Source organism: Pieris rapae, chromosome Z, assembly GCF_905147795.1.
Source record: "Pieris rapae chromosome Z, ilPieRapa1.1, whole genome shotgun sequence".
In the NCBI taxonomy this organism is placed as follows: Eukaryota; Metazoa; Arthropoda; class Insecta; order Lepidoptera; family Pieridae; genus Pieris; species Pieris rapae.
The window spans coordinates 4,154,405-4,167,800 of NC_059534.1; the positions used below are offsets into that span (position 1 = coordinate 4,154,405).

The 13,396-nt window shown below is 33.0% G+C and overlaps 1 protein-coding gene across 1 annotated transcript in view; it reads left to right on the top strand.

Moving 5' to 3' along the window:
• Positions 1-5,221, top strand: part of LOC111000083 (discoidin domain-containing receptor 2-like) — a 123,003-nt gene extending 117,782 nt beyond the window's left edge. The window contains exons 14-18 of the mRNA XM_022269425.2: positions 1,944-2,102; positions 2,187-2,279; positions 2,884-3,025; positions 4,157-4,261; positions 4,634-5,221. Coding sequence (XP_022125117.2) covers positions 1,944-2,102; positions 2,187-2,279; positions 2,884-3,025; positions 4,157-4,261; positions 4,634-4,840 — 706 coding nt within the window. The 3' untranslated portion in view covers positions 4,841-5,221. The remainder of the gene's footprint in view (positions 1-1,943; positions 2,103-2,186; positions 2,280-2,883; positions 3,026-4,156; positions 4,262-4,633) is intronic.
• The last annotated feature ends 8,175 nt before the right edge of the window (positions 5,222-13,396 follow it).

Genomic DNA, 13,396 nt, shown 5'->3' on the forward strand with positions numbered 1-13,396 from the left:
TTTATTGCTCTTTGATGGACCTTTATTGTATGCAGTTAAATATTTTTTTGCTAATTACAAATAAATTATTATTTTAGGTTTAATTACTAACATGACCGATCACGTCCTTTCAACTTCTTTTAATATTCCTTGTCCAGCCATAAGTTCTGTTACAAATTAAAATGCATTTTTTTCAATTAAGTAATGCAATATTATTAAAATTTAGACCAACATTTTTATTAAATTATTTAAAAAAATCTATTCGAAATGGCCATCTTTGGCTTTTATACAGGCCCTGTAATCTCTTAGGTGACGAATCTATGGATGTACGCACTGTTTCCAAGAAAAATTACGCCACTACTTGCTCCAAAGATTTTATAAGAGACTCACGGTGTCGTTTAAAACAGGCCATGTTCTCTAAAAATGACTCTGGGCTAGATGAAGGTATTGCTGAGAGGTTTTCGAAACTTGATCCAAGACTGTATACTCTTTGGCTAATGTTTTTACTTCTTTTTTTTTATAAAACAGTGGGCAAACGGGCAGGAGGCTCACCTGATGTTAAGTGATACCGCCGCCCATGGACACTCTCAATGCCAGAGGGCTCGCGATGCAGGATGATGATGACGTTGTGCCTTTCCGACTTCTTAAGCAGCATCTTTAGAACACTGTACACCATTCACTTTATCATTTTACTGTAGTGTTCGACAATCGTGAAAATTTATACATCGGTAAAGAGGATATTTCTGTATTTTCTTTTTTTTTGTTTTTGAAGAAATTGTTTGTAGAAATCTTCTTTGTAGTCCTAACAGGACGCGGCCACACGAAGAATTGTTATATATCTTGATAGTACGAGTATAATATACGAACATACGGCTGATACCAAGCTTATGAAGTGTCTGAAATATGACCGCCGGCTCCATACCTACTTACTGGTTTAAACAAAATATCAACTTTAAAATAGAAAAGTATAGGTATATAACATTACAAATCACAGATTAACTTAACATAAGCTATAAGTTAAGAGCGGTCAAATGGAAAGTCAAAGCAGAAAAAGTTAAACTTTCCAGTAGAATTTCCAACTAAACTCGGCGATTCGAACTAAGCGTTGCTCCAGCTACAATGATGATAAAACATCAGAGTGAGAATGTTACACGTCAGACGAAAGTTGGAAGCGTGCATTTTTATGCTACAGGAGGCAAAGGAGCTGACGGGTTATATTCAAATAAAGTGACTTTCGTGAATGCCTCTACGGGCAAGTCCCAGGTAGAAAGCTAACGGAATTTGTATCATGTTGAATTTCTAAAGATTACAATAAAACGTACGCGTCGAAGTTTCCTTAACTATGAGCATTATTAGAATTTAATATTAAATTATTCAGGATAAGCTATGTTTTCCATGGCGGCGTTTTTCATAAAATTTGTATACGTAGTAGGTATTCACATGGATATTAGTGTTTCCGTATACCAGAATACGGATTGTTGTTCAAGTTTTTCATACAAAAATGTATCGCATCTATATTTCGTTATCTATTTGAATTATATAAGGCTTCGGGTTGAGTTTGCCAATTTGCCAATAAATTTTAATTTATAGGTTCTATACAAATAATAGAGGAATATCTTGAAATCAAAACGAATCTAAAGAAGGCACAACCTTCATGGCTTCACTACCCGCCGGAGTATTACGAAATTAACTTCTTTGACGACTTAATTGAATACATGATTGATTTCTTTCGATATGAAATATTTCGACTTAGTGCATTACTTTTAGACAAAACGTACTCAATAAACGTTTATTTGTGTGAGACATGGTAATTTACACAAATTTAATAATGTATGATAATTGACTTAATTGATATGAAACTGACTAATAAGGTAAAATCTAAACTATGATAAATTTGTACCATATTCTTGCAATGAATAAATTATTATTATTCCATTTAGAGGTTATTTTTGTGTGTTATCCAGAGCGGCGTTTGCCCGCGAAGCAACATGGGGCGCTGGGCTGAAGCACCCACAACTAGCCCGTGTGCTCGGTCTGAGCCTCTTAGAGCCTCCATGCGCGGCACTCGACCGTGGCGATGCAGTCCCATTGACTACGATTCTGAAGATGGAACGGAGATTGAAGTATGTAGTTATTATAATTATATCCATTTATTAAATATATCAGTCACCACACAAAATCCTGCTAATTTAAATATATTTCTATAGTTATGCGAGTTTGATACACATATGCTGCCAAATAGCCAACGGCATGAAGTATCTGGAGTCATTCGAGTTAGTACACAGAGATCTCGCAGCAAGGTAAATTATTTCATAAGAATTAAAATGACATACACTCTTTTAAACTACTTTAATTGCCATGCAGAATAAATTAAACTATATTTGCGCTGGTAAAACATTATCTGCCTCGTTTTTGCCGTATAATACAGTCAAATTATTTAAGTTAGGTATGTGTTCTATTTCGGATTAACTTGCGAATGTATTGTTGTCATTACTGCAAATATATTTAAAGTCAGTCCACGAGGAGCAAGTACGATTCCTGAGGGGGCTATTAATTTAGTCCGATTGAAAATGCTATCGAAATAATATTAAAAAAGGTTATAAATTAATTTAAAACAAGAGGAAATATTTCAGTTCACATTTCACATTTTGGTATATTCTTTCCTTCATTCTGATTGCATACAAGGAATCGCTTCTAAGAGCATTGCAAACCGTAACATATATTTCCTTGTTTAAATACTTCTTTGTAATTATGCGTTTGTTACATTTTTTTATAGAACATGGGAGAAACTGGCTGGAAACTCACATCTTTGCTTAATTTTTCAATTAAATTTTATGACATTTTAGGTCATACAGCATACCTATGCTCAATTTTTAACTTAAAGCATTAACATTTCTCTTTTAGAAACATAACAGTTACCAACGATCTGAACATTAAAGTATCCGACTATGCTATGTTCTGCGAGGAGTTTATTGGCGATTATCACATTATGGCAAATGGAATTCGAGTACCACTTCGGTGGATGCCGTGGGAGAGCCTGCTTATGGTAAACTATCTTATAAACAATTCATAAGAAACACTTTATACTGTCTAGAAAGTTCTTCAGTACTATTTTGGGGCTAGGACTAGGTACTACGAATTATATCCGATGTTTTTACATTCCCTCACAAATGAAAATCGGTATAATTGCACCATTTTAATTAGAGTAGGTACTCAGCTGTCACATTTCATCGCAGAGTAAAAAAATAGACAGAAAGAGACAAAAGAGTACTTCAAAATACAATTAAATGATTTAGTTACCATATTTTTAAGAGCTGTAACGCTATTGAACTTGGGGTAGCAAAGTGTCCATGGCCGACAGACATTGATTTTTAATTGATTAAATTATTTCAAATATCTAAAGAATAATTCTACGCGATGAACTGCAACAAAAATTATTTTTACGAAGATACCCTAATTGTTACTCTTTACGCTTACGAATGTAATTTTTTATAAATTCTGTGCACAAACACATCATTTAACACTGCGATCAAACCTAACTTAAGACTAATAAGTAATATAGGTCTAATTTTCTAAAAAGGATATTTAACAAGTGTCGTTTAAGTGTCTGATAACAATTCTCACATTCTCTATTTGGTGAGTTACGACACTGTTAAGGTGTAAAAAAAATTCCCCTCAACAATGTAAAGTACTTAAGTCTGACCGTTCACTCACAGTAATTCACTTATTCTAATGGTTTTAAGATTAGAATAACTTTATTTCTCATATGAATTATGTACAAAAATTCGCTTACTGTGAAAACATTATAAACTAAGATTAATAATTATTATTAGAACGCACAGATGTAGGTACTTATATAAAATTTACAAAACAAAAACAGCAACAAAAATGTAGGTAGACATAATAGACTCGACGGTCAACCAAGCAAAAACATAGATGTTCGGATTGGATTTATTACTAGATGTTTTGTCTTTTTCAATCTTCTCCCTAGCGCCGTAGTGTAAAGAAGTTGAATAGCCTTTGTTCCTGGGCTCCAGCAATCTTGTGACGTCCTCTTTACAGTCCCAAAGGAATTCGCCATTGTGAATGTACCGTGGTACATGGAGCATTGAATATTCCCGGGCATATGAATGTAGGAAATAAATTTCGAGTTATTATAAAAGTAATATTTCTATAGGGTATGTGCTCACCCGCAAGCGATGTTTGGTCATTTGGAGTCACAGTCTGGGAGGTGCTCACATACTGCGCAGCGCAACCTTTTGAGGAGATGAACGACGATCAGGTGTGTTAAGTTTAATACATATATAGAGGTAATTTCGTTTTAAAAACAATTTTGCACATAAGGAGACTCCTTCTGGATAATCCCTCATATGTCCCCATGCTCCCAACCAAATATGAGATTTAAATTTTAATAAAAGACAATACAAATATGAGATTCTATACCGAAACCGGAGAAACTCTTCACATTATTTAAAAATCCCTTACAACTTTACGTTATGTTATTGAATTATGAGTTTCCATATTTAAAATCATTTTAGTAGAGACTTGTCGTTGAACTGCAAAGGAAATTGAGAGGTACTTATTTTCATTTTCATTCAAGCCTTCTTCATATCCAGCATTTCATGGATAGTGATTCAAGTGGTTTCTCCTCTAGGTTGTTGCAAATGCAAGCCAATGGCGATCCGGCGGCCGCGGCGCACGAGTCCCGGCCGCTCCTCTACCAAGATGCCGACGAGAACTTTACGATTTAATGCATGAATGCTGGCGACGCGAACCAATGCAACGGCCGCGTTTTAACGACTTGCACCGCTTCTTGGAACGTATGACTCAGGGGTATAAACCACCAATGCAACGCCCTTAAGTGTGTTTCATTGGATGTTTATTAGTATTATCTATTAATTAGATGTACGTCTAAATGGTCTAATCACTTCTGTATCTGATAATGTTTGAACTAATCTTGTTATACCCACATGCAGCCATACCATTTCATGCTTTTTTTGGCTGATTTTTTAAGACGTTGCTAAACTCTAGTTGCAGTAAATATCATTTACTTCAGTAACGTCTTTAATAATTATAAACAATTTTAATTAATACAAATTAAATTTCACAAGGCCGGCAACGCACTGGCGTTTCTTAAATTGTCTATGGGTGGCGGTATCAGTTAACATCAGGTGTACCCTCTTATATATCTTTAATAAATCAGTATTGAAATTGTTCACCCACTAAAATTGCCTTCGATTAATCGATTGGGTCTTCAATTGATATTATTATTCACTAAGAATATTGGGGGGGGGGACAACTCTGCGCTCAAGACCTTAAGAAATGTCCAAACCATTATGACTTAGGGTCTTTCAAGACAAGAGCGTACCAATTGGAATTGAGCGTGTCCATGGGCGGGCTTATCACTTAACATCAGATGAGTCTTTTGCACGTTTGCCTTTTTTGCTGCTTATAATTTAAAATCAATTGACTACTTTACAACGAAGACCGGTTCGAAACGTCGACGACCAATCTCTCTCCGACCAGCCTGATCCTTTGGCATTACGTAGAGATGTGGGGTCACTCTGCATCTTCTACCGCATTTACTACGGATAATTGTTCGGATTAATACCTGCAGCCCAGTTTCATCATCGGACGTCGAGGCAGAATACAAAATTCCACCCGTATCACCTCGACCTCCGCCGTTCCACAACTGCGCGTTTTTCAAGGCAGTTTTTGCCGCGCACCACCACTTTGCGGAACCAGCTGCCCACTGAATTATTTTCGAACCAATTCGACTTAAGATTCTTCAAGAAAAGAGCGTACCGATACTTAAAAGGCGGGCAATGCACTCGCGATCCTCTGGCATTGATAGTGTCGATGGGCGGAGGTATCACTTCTCATCAGGTGAGCCTCCTGCCCGTATGCCAACTGTTCTAAAAAAAATAAAGATACACAAATGGTTAGGCCTATTAGACCAGTATAACGTATAATTAGTATTAAATGTAAAAACAAGTGAATAAATAAATTACACCCGCTATATGCAAAATCTAGTGCTACGAATCGTAAAATGTGTAAAGAAAAGAACAGACTATACGTTCCGTTACAATCAAGACAGATATTTTGCATATAGTTGAGCTTTATTCATGTAAAAGACCAAACTCGATGAAAATGTTAATGTGAACAACAACTATGGGAAACTAGTAAACCACAAATCTCGGGAAACATATTAATCTATACATAAAAAATGAAACAGTAAAATTACTATGAATAAGAAAATGCTACAATTTTGGTTAAAGGTATATTATGATCCCAAACGACCATAAGTAGTTTTACCGAAAAAATATTCAATAGCAAGTATAAAAATCTTATAAAATATAATGACCCTTAATTATTTGAATTACTTATATGTGTCACGAGGACAACAGAATCATTTACATCCACAGACTACTAATTGGTATTAAAAATGCTATAGATATTTGTACGTTACTTTTAATATGTATTTAATGCTATATAGTATTTTAGACTAAATCAGAATTCATACCTTAATGGCACTTATAACGGACGGAGTTTCATGAGAGCTTTTAGCTAGTAGTTTTAAGTTCTATTGGGAAAGTCTACAGCCTGCATCTTAATCTCGGGGCTCGTCAATGTTTTCGAATCCAACAGACTGCATAAGTAATGTGATAGGATATCGAGCAGTATTAGGTACAGTATTCATATAATTTTAGGTATAATGATTTTTTCGGGAATCGCTTTACGACTGTTTACTTGCTAACTTTGATCCCCACACCCTATTTCTCCCGCTTCAGATCCACGCTGCATAGTGACGCTGTGTAATTAGAACTAAGTGTTAGTTAGCAAGTAGATAGGAGTTGCATGTAGGATTAAATGTAGCGTAAGAATTGCGAAATATCGATGTACTCGTATGTATACTGTTAATGTGTCATGTAACTTTCACGTACTCCCAGTCGATATTTCGCTTACACCGGTCACTGAGTGAGTCTTAGATAGTATCGATAGAGTGCATTTGTCGTACAATTGAGGTTGATAAATTGTGATCGAAACTCAGGGACTGGTATTGTTTATGACAATATTGTAGACGACGCGCTCAAAGGGCGAGTTTACATTATTGTTGCAAACATTTGTAGCTTGTAAGTTTCACGCCTATCCCTAGCGCCCCTCGCCGAGCGCTCCCACGATCTTCCACTTCGCCTTGACGGCAACCCTCACAAGGGACACCAACATAATGTACGAAAAGTCGTTATCAATATCAGTTGATACGTTTTCGTACCTTTGATTGGTGAAGCTCATTACGTAGATCGATATTGCGGAAAATGTAGAACAAGAAACCATAAGATACGTTAACACAGAGCACACAATGTCTTATGTTGCGATTTCATTAGAGCAAACACAAACGAATTAATCGCAGTATCGATCTGCTTCCTATAATACATATATCCAAATCTAACTCCTATTTTTTTAACCTGTTTTAAACGTTAAGGATATATATTTCCGGAAGTGACAAACTTCCTAGGCATTTGTTGCCACCTATGCTTCTTGTTTTCTTCGATTAGGCACAATTGGTAGACGTCGTACAGTATTCGATAGAACGTGTCGAATTTACAAGAGAGATATTTTTCATCGTGGTCATAGAGTCCACTTTTGGAGCACACTGTCGTGCTTTGATTTGATATAATAAATAGTGAATCGTTGGATACTGTACGATTGTAATTTTGTGTTATATGCCGAATTGCTATTAATCAATATCTGGTCTCACGGGATCTTTGTAGTTTTAAGAAATAATCGGTGTCTGAATGTTTCGTCAATGTATTCTATAGCACATAGTCCATTTATCGAGACACATTGAGCGATTTATGTAGTGTTTCTGAAAGCCTCAAATAGCTAGCCGTAAGGCTGTAAATTAAATGAAAGAAATGCTCATACTAAAAGTTTCTCAGGATACGTATGGATTGCGAACGAGTAAAAAGCTCAATGACTCGATAAATCGGGTCGATCGGTGTTCCAATTAAAAGTTAGGATAAATATCCTTATCACTTAAGAGTTAGTGGGTTGACTGTGGCATTTCAAAAACCTCTCTACAATTGAGTTTCTTACCGCATAAAACTCCTATTAGATGTTCGTGTATTAAACTTGCGCTCGATATTTAAACGTTGTGATAGATTTTTTAGATTCAGACATTTATTAAGACGTTTTGATAGATATTTTAGATTAAGACTTTGTGATAGATATTTTAGGTTTAATCTATAGGTGTGTTTAGTTGTGATTTTTGTTATTATAAATATATATACGTTTCTGAAGCCGACATGAATCGGTGTTGGCACGTGCATTCTCAGTTAAAGCAATATAAAGATTAGCTGTAAATAAAGATAAATGTTTTAAATATAACAAGTAATGCAGGGATACCACATTTTTATATAATACAGTAGCCTTGACTTATTAAAACCTAAATCGTTTAAAATCCATATTCATTTGAGGTAATTGTCTCTGTAATTCTCGTTTAATTTTGGGATATATTTAATTAAACCAATAATAGACCGATTTAATTAGTTCAATAATATAGGTACAAAGCTTTTGTTTATAATTTCCCAGTAAAAAGGAAACTGTATTGTATAACACAATAGCCATTGGAAATTTGTAAATAAGGTTGCGGTTGATGGATGTCCTGCAACGACAAAATTGTGTATTTCTGCATTACTATTATGTTTACTTAATATAATTGTATATAGTGAGAGGCATAGGATAAATTTTAATAATAAGTTTTAAAAATATTTTAATAGTGGGTAGAATTTTTAAAATTATTTTCAAACTTTTCATTTAGCCGGAGACAAGTTACTATTAATAGACATGTACTTGTAATTAGGTATTTTTTTAAATTGTATTCTCAAAATTTGCTATGACATTAAAATTACGTTACATCTATAGGTATTTAAGTTACATTGAGTTCAGAAATAAGTTTTTAGGTATCAAAGGTAGGATAGACGCAATCATTGTATATATACCATTATACATATAAATGCTTGTTTAGACAGCTAGGGGCAATTCCATTTCACGTAGCATTTAAGTACTCGAGAAATTAAGATAAAGGTGGTAATAACCGAACTAGGTTTAAGGAAAACAATATTGTTTTGTAGAAGATCCGATTTTTTTTAAATAGATAAAAATGTTAATTTATATTGGGTTACTATATTTCTCCAGTAAATCTCATATATAGGTTACTTAGCAAATTAATTTTACCAAACAATGCGCAAGTTTAATGCACGAAATTTAAAATCTAAAAGTTTATAAATCAGAACAATCAAGTGAATAGTATTTACAATTACTTAACTGACACAGTAATAATAAAAATTTAAAAGAAAAGAAACAATACAAATTTAAAAAGTTTGGTCCCCTTGTCAGTGTACCTTTAACGCTGGCAGCATTTGCTCTCTGTATTGCGATACTTATTCTTTAATTATTTTAATGAGGTACATCCTTTATCATTTAAGAAATTTAATAGCACTAATTATTTTTCTCTTTGGTATAAATAACCACGTCGCCCCTAACTCTATTCCCACCCCAATGCATATTTAATCGTAACTAAAAGAAAACAGGTAAGCTAAGGTAATATTAGTTAAGTCCTGCAAAATAAATTTCATTCTATAGAGCTAATTATTACAATTAATACATTGTGGGTTGCTACAACGAATGTTAAAAATCACTTCACATAATTGGTGTCATCTCATTCGTGTTAAGATTTGTTTGCTTCACATAAATAGCTGGTTCATATCACGAAAATTTAACTAAGTACCGCCTGTCATCTTGATATATGAATTGAGGTCTATGAATGTCACGAAGTGATGAACGAAGTCACTTGAAAATAAACTGTACAAAAGTAATACAAAACCTTATACGTAACCTAAGAAATAGCCAGCAGTCTTTATGGATTGGTGTACATTAACTGTGCAACTATGTCAAATCTTTCGTGACGTGGAAACCAGCTAAATTTCTTATCCATCAACAAAACATCTAGTGAATGTTAAATGTAAGGTGTGATTTTAACTGTCCAATTGTGCGTTTAATGTAGTTTACAATATTAATAATTATTTTCGCTTGAATGTTTCAACATTTATACATTTTAATATTCTTCGAGTCTTCGTGAATTTGTTTAAAATTTCCAAAGGGTTTAAAAATAACTGAACTTAACATATCTTAACCACTTCTGAGAGCCCGCTTGGCTCAATTTCATATCAGTATGCCAACATTAGAGACGGTAATGCTTTCCATTTTAAATTTGGAATGTTGATAAGGGGTCATAGGTCTAAATATCAGTAATTCAAAACACCCTCACTGTGACTCCTAATAAGCGTTGGGACCAATCGACCACTTAACTAGTGACAGATGCATTGACTGTTGTGTGGATTTATACAAAAATACCCTTAAAAATCTTAGAACATCTAACAAGATCTACTTGAAAACCGGTAACTTTACAGTATGTTGCCAAACATGAAAGCTTCTTGTTTAGTAATTTATCTTTTTTTTGTAAATCAATCAGTCAATGTTATCGATTATAAAGACAATATGTATGAAGATAAATATCATAAAATGATGGCTATTTTCTCGATATAAACGCGCCCACTTGTGAACCATAGTAATTGTTTGCACAGTTGTACCTACTAGCTTTCCACTTAAATCCTAAATTATTCTGAATGGCTCTAATTCTGACAATATAAAGGAATCTTATTTACTGTCACTTATAATGGCTTTTATCGATAAATACCTAGCATACCTAATTATTTTTGGAGTATTTATGTCTAAATCTACCTCCAAATTAGATTTTTTTATGCAGAAATATAAAAAAAATATTATATAGTATTTATAATATTTGCTGATATTCCGAAGGTTTTTATTTTATAGTTGTAAGCAGACAGGGGGTAGATTTTTGTAAGATAATTCTATTTTAACATAATTTTATGACCAAAAACACAATTATTTATTCTTAACATATCAAACCTATATCTATTATGCTTTTTTAAAAAATTAGCTTTTATCTACACAAATGTCTACAATTATCTGCATAATCTATTTGTGACCGGCTCACACCGGAGGGTTCTATAAAATTTAATGTATTTATGTTGGTGAGGTTTCGCAAAAATTGGAGCCAATTTCCAAAGCTGTAAACGACCATTTTGTAACTGTAAATTGTCAATTTCTACATCTATCAGCTTTAAAACATGCTGTAATTTCTTGACATTTACTGTGGTTAATTGTCATGTCAGCATGTATCGTTCTTTTCAATATTAACACTCTATAAATGAAATCAATTCTGTAGGTCGTAATAAATAATCAAAGACTTTTAAGGCTATTTGCCTTCTTTTTATGTAATTTTAAATGTTAAAATAAATGTTGATTAACATATCAAATTCGTGTTTTATTTCACCCTCTGAATTCCATTAGCTATTATAGTTTCGATAGTATAAGTCAGAAATTTTGATATTAAAAAGATACCTACGCTTTGTTACATCGCATTTTTTTCAAACAAAAATTTTTTCATCAAAAATAGTTAAAGCTTCCTCTAGTAAGAATATGGAAACCCTTAATAATTTAATAACTTTATTAGTTCAATAAGACGTGACTTATAGCTAAGGCGCTAAACTTAACCAGTTATTCACATAAATTTGCACAACATATACGTTAAAGAATTGTAGCAACACCTACAATTTGTGGCTCTAATCACGGCGGTGACGTCATACCCCGTAATACGCGAATCATCCCAACCGCTAAGTATATTCAATTTAATTAGGCAGCGGAAGTACACGAACCAACCAACGAACTCCAAAACTTTAAAATATTTATTAGTCATGTAATCCGATTTTTTTAAACTAATTATTCTAAATGATCATTTGTAATGAAACAAAAAATATTATCTTACATTTATTTTAATATTAAAACACAAAATATATTTCAACTTCTACATTGTATAAAATAGTAAACAACAAATTCTAATCTTAACACTAAACATTCTAGGATGAGAGAAAACAAATTAAATTCATATTAAAAGAGCACTGAGGACTTAAACTTATGTTAAACTGTTAAACACTGTGGCATTGTTAAACTTAATAAAAAGTACAGCTGCTTATTTTTTATAGAAGAGGGACGGAAAAGGCACCTCTAATGTTAAGTGATACGATAAACACTCAATGCTAGAGCTCGCGAGCGCGTTGTTTTTTTTTAATAATTGGTGTCAATAAGACACCAATTATTAAAAAAAAAATTATTACATATTTCATAAGTGTTTGATGGTCTCTGTTTCAATATGTATGTTCCTTCCTTTCTCTTTTCTAGATTCCTTAATCAAATAATATTTGTGATGGAATGTATTTTCGGAAGATTTTTAACATTTACACCTACTTTACAAACATGAAATGTACTTAAAACTAATATAATTAAATCTAAATAATCACAATTATCACGTAAGTTTAAGAGTATTATCAGTAGGATTTTACCGAATTAAAATTTCAAATTTTTCCAAATTAACCAAAAACACCGCGACACGAGAATTTTATATATTAGATTTAAAAAATTAAAACATGATTTCAGGACTAGTTTCTCAAATTAAGTACACAAATACACTACTACACAAAACGTCCAGGAAAACGTGATGCATAAGAGATCCACTTTTCATTGATTTAAAGGTAAAAAAGTCGTCTGTAACAATAATAGATTTTGGCTTTTATAAATAATAAATAAATCGCTATTTAGGAAAAAATTGGTTTCATAGACGACGTTTTATATTATAGAGAGACATTTTATTTGTTTACTCAAGTCTCTAAAACTTCGGGACCGATTTCAAAAATTCTCCATATTTACAATCCAACATTATCCCTGATGAACACACACTATAGAATATATTCAAATATCAGAGATCCGAATAATTTCTAAAATTTAAACCAGACTAAAATATTAATACCGTACCAAATGTTCTACGAAAAATAATCGAATTTAAATGTCCATTTACCGAATTCTATAGAGTGCAGAGCACATCAATTTCATCATATAAAAAAATCTTTCGAAATACATTCTTGCGTAGAGGGTTTCGACATGTCTTGAAGTACGTCGCGACATGCAGACTCGTTATTTCAAGTAGACAGATAACGCCCAGAGCTCACTACACATGCAACTGTTGTTAGACAACTGTTGTTATGTTCAATTAGAAACACTGAGAATATTCTTCAATTTGTCATTTCTCTCGTTAATATTCGCTTACAAATTACTCTTTTGCCTTTAAATAATTAAAGCGGTACCAATGGAGTAAGCATACGAAATATTTAAATATACTATTATTCGTATGATAAGAAGCTATATATGTATATATTATTGGAAGGGGCTTCATAGAAGATTGGTTTCCACTTAATTTCGCCATGAAATATATGAGATT